The 14,431-nt window shown below is 36.2% G+C and overlaps 1 protein-coding gene across 3 annotated transcripts in view; it reads right to left on the bottom strand.

Moving 5' to 3' along the window:
* Nucleotides 1-14,431, bottom strand: part of CCDC14 (coiled-coil domain containing 14) — a 42,481-nt gene that overhangs the window by 26,065 nt on the left and 1,985 nt on the right. The window contains exons 1-7 of one of the 3 annotated variants that reach the window (XM_023520266.1): nt 13,767-13,912; nt 7,518-7,573; nt 7,123-7,195; nt 6,808-6,877; nt 6,596-6,718; nt 518-754; nt 299-405 (exon numbers count right to left, since the gene is read on the bottom strand). In XM_023520266.1, the coding sequence (XP_023376034.1) occupies nt 299-405; nt 518-754; nt 6,596-6,718; nt 6,808-6,877; nt 7,123-7,195; nt 7,518-7,573; nt 13,767-13,796 (696 nt within the window). In that variant the 5' untranslated portion in view covers nt 13,797-13,912. Of the gene's footprint in view, nt 1-298; nt 406-517; nt 755-6,595; nt 6,719-6,807; nt 6,878-7,122; nt 7,196-7,517; nt 7,574-13,766; nt 13,913-14,431 lie in introns of those variants that run through there. The other 2 variants (XM_011368972.2, XM_023520251.1) reach the window with 2 other exon arrangements.

The following is a 14,431-nucleotide window of genomic DNA, read 5'->3' as shown; positions in this document are numbered from 1 at the left end:
AAAAAAAAAACCCAGAAAACAAAATCTACATAGATAAATGACTGGAAAGCACTCTCTCAGTATGTTTGGGTGTTAAGTATGGATGATTTCTTTTTTCCATTGATATCTCCATCCTTTCCCCCTCACCATTGTCCTTAAAAATACGTAAAACTTTTATAATAAAAAATAACTTGGAAAAAACAATTGGTCTTTACACAACCTAGGGCATTAAGATACAATCCAAATTCAATTTTCTCTCTTAAGATGACAACTTCTAAAAAGCAAATAATTACTTGTATAGCATATAAACTGTACCTACAGAATGAACCACTGGAGGGCAGGGTAGCTGCTGAGGTAACTGGACTAGAGTGGAAGTTGATAAGCCATAACTAGAATGTGGAGTTGCCTGAGATTCCAAAAGAGAGTCTAAAAGGTAAGAGGGAGAAAAAAAAATTCACATCTCACACTGCTTATATAATAACCAGATAACTTAATTAGAGTTTATATTCATGTTTTTAAAAATATCATTTATACTAACCAGAACCAGACACAGTATGGCAAGGTACAGCAGGAATTCCATTAGGGTTGTTCTTTGAAGCCAAGTTATTCATCAGTGACATTTGAGTCTGCACATGCTCACAGAGGGCTTGGTAAATTATGGGTGAATACATTCTATAATGATCTTGGAACGACCAATTTTGTGGTATATCTGATGAGTCTCTTTCACTTCCAGCAGAAGCTTCAGTAGGTATCTGTTTCTTATAATCTGAAGATACTAATGTGGAATAGGAAAAAAAGTTCTGGAAGTATGATTCTTCAAAAACTTTTATCATAAGACATTAGGGAAGAAACAGGACTCTCAAAAATAGCTCAATTCAATATATGCTTTATCACTATCACCCTTAAAGAAAATCACCTCAAATTCTTTTTTTTACAGTTCAGCATCACTTAAATTCTCTACTCAAAAATTATCTATGTCTTTAAATTCTCTATTAAATGTTATTTGCAAAATCTCTCCTTCAATTAGAATACCCCTTTTAAGGGTGTTATTTTGCTCTAAAATCCAATAAAACTCTTACATCTTGCTCCTTGACTAGTTCATGCTCTTAGGGGAAAATGGAATTTAAAAAAAGCAGAATACTTTACAACTATTCAGATGCTTTGATAATAAACAAAAATCAATCAATCAAAGCTTTGAAAGCAAGAATAAAAGTAGACTTACTCTACACATTGAGCCCTCGAACAAAATCCTAATCTGGCATTTAAAGTTTCTGAAGCCTGACCACAACATCCAAATAGCCATGAATAGTAGAAATGGATAAATTGTGGTATATTACAGAACACTATACTGCAATGGAAAAGAACAAATTACCGATATACACAACTACCTATATGAATTAAACAATGTTTTGTGAAAGATGTCAGACACAACACTTTACAGTGTACAACTGCATTTATATGAAGTTCAAAAACAGGAAAAACTAACCAATGGAGATAGAAGTTAGAAAAGTGGATACCCAAGGATGAGTGCATAGGTGGTGATGAGGATACCGATGAGGCAGGAGCATGGTAGGGTGCTGAAAATGTTCTATATCTTCATCCGGGCGGTGAATATATAGAAGTATACATATGTAAAAATTTATAGAGATGTATATAGTTCTTTTATGAAAGTTATTCCTTAGTTGTTTAGAGTGAAACAGTTGAAATATTTTAAATGGTGTGGAATTCCCCAAATATATATTCAGTTTATTGAAAATAAAAACACTGCTAAAAGCATAAACTTACATGTAAAAACAAAAAGTTAAAGGCAGATGAAATACTGTCACCAATGAAGATAGGAAAAATTTTAAAGACTATTAAATTAAAATGTGAGTATGCAAATAGTTGGAGATGTTAGATGCTTCCATTTTGTTGTGGGGTATGCTTTCTTTAGAGATGATCTGTTGCTGGTAACATATTTCCCAGGCCCAAATACGAGTTCTAACAGTAATTAGATGAATAATTTTTGGCAAATTATTTAAGCTCTCTTGACTGCCTCTTCTTCTCTATTACCAAATGGCTGCAGTCTTAAAACAAACGAATATTTCATATTCACAAATTTTTCATCTGATTTCAATAATATACCTTTGAGTGCCCTCTGAGGTAATTACAATCAAAAACATTCTTCACTATCTGAATAGATGAGCTACAACAAAATTAACATTTCTACAAAAAAAATTATTTCTTATTGTAAATAGTTTTATAATAAAACAAATGGAAAAGTAACCTCTAAAATACTGTATCTTTGAAATCTAAAATGATGGATGGTGAGCTCATAGCCCATGGCCATCCGGAACACAGCTCTTCCTTTCCTCTTGATTTGCTGGTCTCTCTTCTGCTCTTGGATATCCTTTGGCCCCATTTACTATAAGAATTGCTTGGTCTGAAGAATTCTCAGATTTCACATTCACAGGTCCCAGGGATTAGATCATTCATCTTCTTTTCAAAGGTTGGCTTTTACAATCTCTGATAAAGCTAAGCTACAATATTATGTCTCTGCCAGTAGATGTCATCATCCAACAGAAATTAATGAACTTCAAACAGACTTCTAAAAATTCGAAGCCTTAGAATTAAAATGACATATTTTGCTCCTTTATTAACTCAGTCCATATGAAATTCTACTGATAATGTTGAAGATTTATATTTAACAAAAAATCTTAAAGCAAATTATCCAAGACATGTTAAAAACAATAAATGGATGTAAAAAAGATTGCATCTTATTACTATATAATTTTAAAATAAACAACAACAACAACAAAATGAGCCTGTTACTACACCAATACAACTAAAGCATATTTTCTTGTCCTTGTTCATTATACCAAAGCACGCTACATGAAAATTTTACCCAACAGATTAGGATGGCAATGTGTCTCATTGATGTCAATTGATAAACAGAATTCAAGAAATGGAAGCATTCAGTCCACAAAACTTTTTCAGTCTTTGAATTCCAGCTGTTGTACAGCACTGTTGCTTGGATGTATATGCACTGTCTGATAGGTAAGATAATTCCTGTCATTCAAATGTAAAACAAATACCTACTGTAGATAAGAGCTGCTAGATGCCTAAAAGGACACTTGGCCTAGATGGAGGCAATCACTGTTGAAAGTATTCTGCTATAGTGGTTTATTTCCCCAAGGTGAGGGTAGCAATATATATGTTACTGAAAACAGGGCCATGTGTCTACAGCATTCAACATAGTTATGAAGTGTAAAAAATTGCTTATTAGAAAATGTTTTTTCTTTAAAGGTCAGGAGCACTCTAAAGCAAGCTCAATGCCTCTCTGCCTCCTTATTCCCAGTATGTATCTAGGTGGGTGGGCTTGACTCCACAGACACTAAATGACCAGGCAGGTCCCAGGCAAATGTACATAAGGAGACCACTCCTCAGAAGAAGGTTAACATAAAATAGTAAGATAATGTATGTTAAAGTTGAAATTATACATAGATAGTAGTTAACACACTATAACAAATTCCTTAACATTCTATTTATGATTTACTTCACTTGTGGAGAGATGGAAAAGAGCAAGTGCTGAGTGTGGTTTTGTGTATTGTTGAGCACTGTGATAACAGCAAAAACTTTGCACAGGTTAACAGCTGCCAACCACACACACAAAAAGATATCCTTTCTAGACAGTGCTGCAGTTTAGTAAACTATAAAAGACAGTCATTGAACCAAAAGGAGGTTTCTGCTTTTAATGAGTCAATCTTAGGAATAAATAATTTCTTAGGAGAACTAATTTCTGATATTGCAATCCTAAAAAAGATTGTTCTGTGGGAAGTAGGTCCTTCCTTCTGATGATTAAAGTATAGAGGAAAGAATGATAATATTGTATCCTGATCACAGGACAAAACTACTGATCTAATTCAAATGAGAGAATTTAATGCTAGAGGACTAGAATGCATGATATGCTCATCTGCTCCTCCAAATCTACCCTATATTCATCTCCACTCTGTTCTCCCTAAGATGCTGACCTATATGGATTATATTGCTAAGGGACGGTCCTTCATGGGTTTCTTCTGTTCCTACATGCCTTGCTGGGTATACCAAGAAAGTAAGACCTTGACCTAAGCTCTTTACTTGGGCCAATTCACAAGGTTATGTTTATAGTAAACAACCTTGAGGGGTAAGGTAATGTTTCCCCTGAGACAAATATAGGCTTGCTTACTACCAAAGGGATGAATTCTCCAATCCAGTGTCTCTCAGCTGAAACTTAATCTACAGCAGGCACAGCATCCATCTGAGTCTATCACATCGCCCCCATAAGAAATGGTATAAGGGGGAACCAACACAAATATGCTGATGTACATGCTGCTTGCTGTAGTATGTATAATAAAGTCCTTTGTCTCTGACCCAGGAGACTTGTGTCTCCTGCCAACATTCATAACATAGTAAGGCTAACTTATTAGCTTGTAAGAATAAAAACCAAATTGCAAATCTGATATACATCAACAGGGCTTCAGTTGAGTCCAATCAATGAGAGTCTTGAAATTACCAAGGAAAGTAAGAAGCAATGTCAGAGTATTTATTCTCAATTCCTTTTCTACAAGGCCACCTTGGGCTGGCTTTGTTCTTTAAATGAAGCTCACTGCTCTTCTAAAGGTGGCCTACTCTACACAATAGTATCTCTAAGTCCTAGTAACCTCTCTTTCACCTCATTCCTTAAGGCCTAAGGAGGATAACAGCTCTGCTGCTGCTGCTAGAACTGGGCTAGCATAATCCTTTCTCGTTTCCCTATACCCCACTCACACCTTTGTAATGAATTCCTCTGTAAATAAATCCTCCTTAAATTATCTTAATTTGGGTGTTGCCATCTGTTTCTATTGGAACTCTGAGTAACAAGCAGTTGAGCTGGGATCCAAGTTGCTACCATGGCACCACTGTCAGCCACATACATTCCAAATGAGAGTTCCTTAAGGAAGGGTGCCCTGGACAAGAAATAACCTGCTTGAGAAAAAGTAGGACCCTGAAAGAATAGGCAATTGGTACTAACACTCCTGTCTTTGTCCATTGAGCCCCAAAAACATAGGCCTCCATTTTAAGAGTTTAAACCAGAGGTTAGCACACTTTTTCTTAAAAGGATAAAGGACAAATATTTTAGGCTTAGCAGCCTAATGGCCTGTCACAACTACTCACTTTGGTCAATGCAGCACAAAAGCAGCCATAAAAAAATACATAAATAAATTAGCACATAAAACTTGATTTATAAAATAAATAAAATAATCATTACTTATGCTGACCACTGGGTTAGACCAAATATTAACATTTAAACATGTAATTAATGTAAAAATTTGAGTTGTTTTATTTTTGTATTAAATTGTCTAAACCTAGTGTGTATTTTACACAAAGCACACCTCAATCTGGATGCTAAATTTTCATAAAAATATACTTGATCTGTATTTAGATTTGATGAAATTTACAGTTGATAAAGTGGACTCATGTACCTGTTATTCCAAACTCATGTACCTGTTATTCCAATACTTAAAAGTTTTCTAATAACTGGATCAAGTAACAGTTTTCGAATTTAAATTTAAAATAATTAAAATTAAATAACGTTTAGAAGTCAGCTCCTTGGTTGTATTAGCTGTACTTTAAGCGCTCAATGGCTACATGTGGCTAGTGACTACCATTACAATCTGCGCAGGTCAGGATAATCTGAGGCTAAATGTGACTGGCCTCCAAGACAGGTTAGTAAGCTGTTTCCTCTGCCATAGTCCTGACTCAGGGACCATATGGAACGTCAACTTCTAGGTCATGAATGCTCTACCCTCATTTTCTCAGCCTCTTTGCCTGGATTCCAATCTCTTAATATCCAGGGTTACTGCTGTAGTGAATTTTCTAAACTTCACCCCTTGCTTGAGTTGAATCACAGCATGTACTGCTGTGCTAACATTTTTGGCCCACCTGAGCTGTGGAACTAGCTAGACCCATTTTTGTCCACCTGAATTCCTACTGTGGACTTTTTCATCCCCACTTTGGGCTATCTTGTTCTATAGGCCTCCAAGGAACAACATAATCAAAACTTGCTTATTCGAAGCTGTTTGCTGAATCAGTACACTTAATTAAGTCAACAAGTTAACCATGAAAGTGTAAAATATTATTGGCTACATTCGCTGTCAATTAGTGGCAGGCCTCTCTCCTTACTTAATCTATCCATCTTGGAATTTTACCTTCTTATGTATCGTGTATTCTACCTGTGCAGCTCAACAAGTTGAGCTACTGAATATATACGTATTGAATAATTTTAAAACAATAAGTATACACATGAAACACAACCAATTTGTGATTATCTGTGGAACAAAGATGACTCTATACACCTTTTAAATGTCATTCTGAATTTCAATCTTTTTTCTTACAAAACCCAGACAGTCATTTTCTACTTTTCTTCTTGGGAAAGTAATAGTAAGTAAAGTAACTACTCAGCGATTAATAGATGAGTAAAGAATGAGAAGCATAAGCACACAAAACTGAATAACCAATATATTATTAAAATAAAAGACCAACTGCATAATTCTAATAACTTATCGAAACCCTCTGAATTAAGTAATATATTTAAATAAATAAGAGAAAAAATACTTACAAAGTTCTTTCTGGACTACTGAAGGAACAGTATGTTTTTCATGTCCTTTCTTTTTAGATCCATTTCTTTTGCCTTTTAAAGGTCTGGGATTATATTTATTTTCTGAATATGCTACTTCTGAACCTATTAATAATTAAAATAAAAATTCATTAGCATTAAGAGAACTATTTAATCGAGAAAAGGCAATCAACATAGTACTTAAAGAATAAAACCTGAATCTTCATTTCTCAAAATGTCCCGCAGCAAAGAAGCACAACCATCAAGCCCCTGTATAGTTTCAGTCTGTAAAGAGAAAGTCATTTAGAAATGTGTATGTAAAATTTTAATGCAGAAAAAATTAATTACATAGTTTTAAATTTTCTTTTAGGAGCAATTATTACCAGTAAAAAAAATGTTTTAAAGCAAAAGGCTTCATACTTCCTTAGGGCAATTAATACTTTACCTTTAAATTTTTATCCCCACTTCTTAGCTTTTACCTGAAGATTAATTAAAATAGTGCACATTGTGTCTATTCAGTTTAATCTTACCTGACTTTCTGAATCAGAATGAATGGGATGGCCAGAATCTGCATTAAAACGTGATATCTTTCTTAAATGAATCCTAGAAAAAAAGTTCGTTAATATTTTTATAAATATGAAAAAATTTTTTCTAAAATATATTGTAAGTAGTCATTTTCTTTCCAGCAAAGGTTCGATAAGAAAACTTGTCCAACCATGTATAAGATGGATTTACATAGAACCTTATACAGATTTAGTTAAATACTAAAATGGTCGACATGGGTATATATGGAAAGCTCCTTCTCAGAGTTTTGTGAAGGTAGAGACCCATCTAGTTTTCTTGGGTAAGCTAGATTTAGTCCAGCCCCAAGACCTGAAAAATCTCTTGAGATTTCCTGAACTTGTAATCTTCTTTAAATACTTACCCTTTCTTTCCATTTGTTAATTTAGCAGGTCCAGTGTACTTTCTTGAAGGTAACACCTGTGAAATAATGCATTATGTTACAGTAATACACAAGTATTTTTCTATTATGTTCAGTATGCTATCTTGACAAAACCTGAAATGTTACTCATGGTTTCCTTTTTTTGTTGTTACTGTGGTAAAGCATACCTAAAATTTACCATTTTATTCATTTCTAAGTATACAGTTCTGTGGCATTAAATACATTCACATTGTTATGCAACCATCAGCATCATCCATCTCTAGAACTTTTTCATCTTTCCAAACTGAAATTCTGTACCCATTTAACATTAACTCCCATCTCCTCCCCACCCTACCCCTGGCAACTGCCCTTCTACTTTGTCTATGAATCTGACTACGCTAGGAAGTTTGTATAAGTACAATTATACAGTATTTGTCCTTTTGTGACTGGCTTATTCCACTTAGCATATCCTCAAAGTTTATCTATGTTGTGGCATGTCAAAATTTCCTACCTTTTTAAGGCTAAATAATATTCTATTTTATGAATGTACCATGTTAATTTTTAATAAATGTGATATATTCTAAAACTCCACAATTATAATTGAACTCTTGTAATCTGTTCTTTATAAAATATCAAGCAAGCAACACATATATTTGTTCCTCAAGCCTATTTCACCTTAAAATTGAAGTCAAGGTATTATTTTAACCAGAAGTACCTGCTACAGTAAGTTGGACACTACTCAATCCTTAAACATGTTCTATATCCCCCAAATTCTTCAAAACATGTTACTTCAACATATAGGGCAGAATTCATAACTGATTTTATTTATCCACAATCCTTAAAATGCCTGACAACACTAGCATACAAAAACTCTACCATTCCTCTTAATCTGCATCCTATTCTCTCAATCTTTCTTTTTAAATTCATATAGCAATGCTATTTTATTTTAAAAGTAACATACATAGGCTACCTTTTGTGTAGAAGAAAAAACATACATTTGCTTTTACATGCATCCAGTATCTTGAGAGTTACACATGAAACAGTTAATTGTAGTTGCCCCTGGAGAGGGAAACTGAAAATTTGGGGGACAGAGCAAGAAGGGAGATTTTCCATGGTATATCTCTTTATATCTTAAACAACTTTATAAAAGATAAATATAATCTCTATTTAAAATATAATTTTAAAAAATTTGTTTAAATTCCCTACTGATTCCCTTGTTTCACCCTTCAGGTGTAGTCACTATTGGCAATTACATTTATGATTTTTCTTGACATGTTTACATATTTCATCCCAAGACAGCTTTGAGTAATAACTATTAAACTTTCTGGAGTTATATAATATTCTATTATTTGTTGGAATATGTACTCTCTCCTTTTAAGAATGCTACTGAGAACATATTGAAAAGTTGGGCTGATAGAGTTATGCTTCTCTTTGCAACAACTTGAAATGTGATAGAGTAATGAAACCAGCAGTGAGAAACAATGCTGTAGGAAATCAGACCCCATATACCGTAGGCTCTACTAGGCCCTGCATGACACTCTCCAAGTCTTTCCCTTCTGTTGGTGTCCTGGCCAGAACCATAATAAAAAAACAAAACATGGTGCTGCTAAGTCCAAAAGCAACTACCACAATTATTATCTTTCTTAATTTTAAAAAATATACTGAGATAAATGAGATTATAGTACAATCAGGTAAAGAAAATCACCCAACATAAAAATACCTAGCAACAGTAATTATGAGATTGGCACATTTCTTTTTTTTTTGTATTTATTTTGAAATAATAGTACAAAGAACTGTATACACTTAACTCAGATTCCCCAACTGTTGACATTTTACTACATCTGCCATGTCCTCTCTCAAAATATATAGATAGTACTATTTGTCTGAACCATTTCAGAGTAAACTGCAGACATGACACTCCTTTATATTTAAATATTTATTCCTACATATTTCCTAAAAACAGTTACTCTCTCATGTAACCAAAGAATAATGATCAAAATCAAGAAATTAACAGTGATACCACAGTATAATCTAATCTACAGACTTTATTCACATTTGCCAATTATCCCAATACTGTTCTTTATAGAAAAAAACTCTGGTCCATGTCCAATCCAGGATCACATGTTGCAATAAGTTGTCATATCTCTTTAGTCTCCTTAGTCCGAAACAGCTCCTTGGGTTGTCACTCATTGTCTTTTACAGCCTTGACATATTTAAAGGGTACAAGTCAGTTACTTTGGTAGACTGTCCCTCTGGACATTTAGACTTGTTTCCTCATGATTAGATTCAGATTGAGAATTTTTGGCAATAATATCACAAAGGGATACTGTGTCCCTCTCAATACAACACGAGTAGGCATATGACGTCAGTTTGTCCCATTACTGGTGATGTAAACTTGCCAGGTTTTTCACTATAAGGGTACTATTTTTACCTTTGTAAATATTAAGCATTTTGTGGAGAGATACTTTGAGATTACACATCCTATTCATCCAATTTTTTACCCAGTAGTTTTAGCATCCATTGATAATTCGTGCCTTAATCGTTTGTCAATTGGTGATTGTTTTTAGATCATTCTTTCTATATTAGTTGGCATTCAACTTTCAGTGAAGCACTTTTCCTTCTTCATTTATTTGGTACTATAGACTCACTGATTCCTACTTTATTCAATGGTTCATGATCCATTACTGTCATTAATTCTGATGCTCAAATTGTCCCAGATTCTGTCAGTATCAGTCTCTTCAAACCAGCTCCTGTATCCTTTAATATGTCCCCATTCGTTTTTAAGCTATCCCTTACTTTCTACAAGGTGCACCAGTCTCAACGTTTTTTCATTGTGGTAAGAACGCTTAACATGTGATCTACCTTAACAAAATGGTAAATGTACAGCACGGTACTGTTAACTATAGGCACTACGTTGTACAGGAGCACTCTAGAACTTATTCATCGTGCATAAGTGAAACTTTATGCTCATTGAATAGCAATTCCCTCCAGCCCCTGGCAATTACCATTGTACTCTCTGCTTCTATGAATTTAACTATTTTAGATACCTTATATAAATGGAATGATGCAATATTTGTCTTTCTGTGACTGGCTTATTTCACTTAACATATCTTCAGGTTTCATCCATGTTGCATATGGTAAGGTTTCCTTCTTTTCAAAGCTGAATATTCCATTGTGTGTATAGAGCACATTTTCTTTATCCATTCATGAATATTTACGTTGTTTCTACATCTTGACTACTGAAAAATGCTGCACTGAACATAGGAATGCAAATATCTCATCAAGATTGTTTTTATTTTTGGATAAATACCCAAAGTGGGATTTATTTTTTGAGGAACTTTCAGTTTTTCATAGTGGCTGCAACCTTTTACATTATCACCAGTGTACGAAGGTTCCAGTTTCTCCACATCCTCACCAACACTTATTTATTTTTTTTATAACAGCCATCCTAACAGGTGTGAGGTGATATCGCACTGTGGTTTTAATTTGCATTTCCCTGATTACTGATGCTGACCATCTTTCCATATACCTGTTGACTATTTGTATGTCTTTGGAGAAATGTCTATTCAAGTTCTCTGCCCATTTTTTAATTAGGTTACTTTCGTTTTAACTCTTGCTTTGTAGTTCCTTATGTATTGTGGATATTAATCCTTTATTAGTTATATGGCTTACAAATATTTTTCCCATTCCATACGTTGCTTTTTCACTGTAAATTATTTCCTTTGCTGTGCAGTTTTTCATTTTGATGTATTCAAGTTCATCTTATCACTTCCCTGTGAACAACAGTATTTAGAAACCAAGATTTAGGCACTAGTTGTACACTTTGCTACTGTGCCTTTCAATTTTTTCATAAGTTTTCCTTATTTACTTATTTATGGTCATCATGACTAGATAGTTGCAATTTTGAATCTTGTATTTTTACTTTTAAATCTTTCTATATTAACATAGTCTTCAAAATTTGTTAATTGTTGCATAGTATTTCCTTGAGTGCAAGTAAATAATGTGCCCTTGGTTGGCTTCATGCTTCACAATTAAGAAACAAACATGAAATAAACCTTTCCATATACTGAAAATAGCCTTTCGTATTCGGGATTAAAAGCTTAATTATTTGGTGAGAGATTACTAGCCATTCAAAGGCCCTTGATACAAATTGCTAAATCGCTGAGTGCCCCAAATCACAATGCATGAGAGAATCAGTTTGTTTTACCTCACATTTTCTTCCATCAGGTATTATCATTAAACTTTTCACTTTGCTATTTGAGAAAAAACATAAGCATTTCTTGGAAGTCGTATTTCCTACCAACAAGTGCAAGATAAATTACATTTGTGGAACGATTCCGAGTGTACTAAATCCTTTCATTTACACTTAATACACACTCTGTGAGTTATTATTTCTGAGATAGGAATCTAAATTTCAGAAAGGTAGCTTGTTCAGTTATACATCTTAGCACAATATTTAAAAGAATGGACTCTGGCACTAGCCCTTTAGATCTGATTCCTGTCTCCACTGATAACCAGTTGTGTAACTGCAGGGAAGTTATTTGAACATTCCATGCCAATTTTCCCATCTATAAAATGGAGGTGATAATAATATCTACCTCCTAAGGCTACTATGAAGATTAAATGAGAAAATATGTTGTATATGTAAAAGCACTTATAGTACCTGCTACAAGATGAGCAGGTACTATACCTGCTAGAAGATTAAATGAGAAAATATGTTGTATATGTAAAAGCACTTATAGTACCTGCTATCTAAATGTTAGCTATTATTATCATTAAGATGGTAGTAACTAAATGTTTTTAAGAGGGCTAAATTATGTTGCAAACATATGCCAAGTGTGAGGCAGATGTTTAACCATGTTCTCTGACTTAATCTCCCCAATTCTTTGAGGCAAAATTTTATACCTATTTTATAGATAAGAGAAAGGAGGCTCAGAGAAGTAAAAAGTACTTTGCTTACTATCACTACCATAGTAGTGACAGAATTGGAATTTAAATCTGTAAGTGACGATGACTACAAAAACCATGTTTTCCCCTCTTGCTGACTGCACATATTGAGTTCATTCAATATAAGAGAAAAAATCTGTAAGGGTGGAGCTAGTCTAGAAGTACTCATGTCCTCTTGAGCCAGGACTTGAAAAAAGGGTAAGATTCACTTTAATGGAGGAAGGTAGCATTACAGGTGAGTTAATAAATGGAGGACCAAAAAAGGGGGTGGTGGTGGATACATTAAAAGAAGAGTAAGATCACTGAGTAGTGGGTCTGTGTTAGAAAGAGTTGATTCATTATCCGAAAATCGACTGTATGCCAGGTGCTATCCCAGGCCTGAAGATGCAGAGATAAAGTGTGTAGTAAAGGAGGCAGATAGATTAGCAACTTCTCTACCCTAAAATATGTGATTTGATAAAGGTTAGTACAGGGCACAAAAGGGCACCAAGGGGCACGCAAACAATGGGGATGTGAAAGTGCTAGGCAAACTTTCCAGAAGTGGCCCTTGAACTGAAGGCCAAGAGATGGGAAGTGAAGGTGTCAGTGATAAAAGGGGGCATTCTAGGTGTAACAAAAATCGCAAAGCCATAGAAGCACGAGAGGGCCCGGGGCATCTAGAATACTGCAGAATAAGTGAACAGTGGAGATTAATATTGGAATGGGGGTGGAGGCTGGTAAATCATGCACTGGCCGGGATTTTTAAAATGGCTGTGTTGACAAGGCCAAAGAATTGAGATTTTTATCTTGAAAAAGAAGTGTTTCAGTGTCAGATTTTAAGCATAAAAGAGAATAACTAGTTACAACGAAGGGCGTGCATTTGAGAGGGGTAAGGCTAAAGGCAGGGACACTAACCAGACTTTTTTTTTTACTAGTAGTAAAATACCAGCAATCATGACAGAAGATCAGCTAACAGCGGCACTTGCTGGAAGAGCCGAAAACCTGGATTTGCTGCAACAACACGTAAAGAGGTTAAGTCACGGCACCCAACAGCAGAGGCTGAACTCGAACCCGGGTCCGCTACAGGACTACAATGATTAAAATAGAATGTACATCTATGCACAGTGCGGCTGTGTCAAGATGTTAAGATGAGATGTCCCCCCTCACATTCACACTCCACACACACACTCTCCTTTCCCAGCATTTTGAATGCGGCCGCAATGTTTTTGTTGGTATTTTTTTCAGAGTTTTGCACTTCTACCACCCGAGAATCCCTTCAGTCCCTCTCCACCCCCAGAATGGACGCCTCCGGTCCGCGGCCCTCACCTGGCCTGGTCGAGATCCGGACCTGACCATCTCTCGCAGCCTCAGAAAAGCCAAGACCGGGGAAAGCCAAGCCGGACGGTAAAAGGAATTAACCGCCGTGGACTCCGGACCTCCCCTTGGCCCGCCCCCCAGGCTTCCGCTTCCGGGAGGGAGCCCGCCGAATGCAGCGGCTTCATAGTCCCGAGCGCGCCGCTGAGGCCTCTACCCTTCTCCCAGCCCGGCGCACTGGGCTTGCGCAATAGACCCCGCCCCGCTCCCTGCTATTGACACCCAGCGGGAGGGTAGGGAAGGACGCTGAACGCGAGCGGAGCGGGGCGGGAGAGGGCTCAGGTGGGACGGGACTGAACGGGGTGGGGCCCAGGTGGGACGGGGCGGGGCCGGCCGGGAGGGGCGGGGCCGGCCGGGAGGGGCGAGGCGAGGAGTCTCGGCTCTGGGCTGAGAGTAGCCGAGTTCCTGAACACCTGGAAGAGCAGAGTTTGTGATCCCGAGGGGAGAGCGCTTGGTGGAAGATCGCTGCCCTGCATCAGCTAGGGGAAGTGGCGACAAGCACCCGACAGGGCCAGGGGAAAGGTTGCGGGTAGATGGAGGATAGGCTTCAGAGAGAATTGCGCTGGGCTCTTGGGTTTGGGCTCTTTACTTTTTTTGTTCGATGTCTTGTGTGCCAT

Source organism: Pteropus vampyrus, unplaced genomic scaffold (genome assembly GCF_000151845.1).
Source record: "Pteropus vampyrus isolate Shadow unplaced genomic scaffold, Pvam_2.0 Scaffold1, whole genome shotgun sequence".
NCBI classification, from domain to species: Eukaryota; Metazoa; Chordata; class Mammalia; order Chiroptera; family Pteropodidae; genus Pteropus; species Pteropus vampyrus.
Note: the sequence above shows the minus strand (reverse complement) of the source record. Positions and strands in the feature narration are given on the sequence as shown.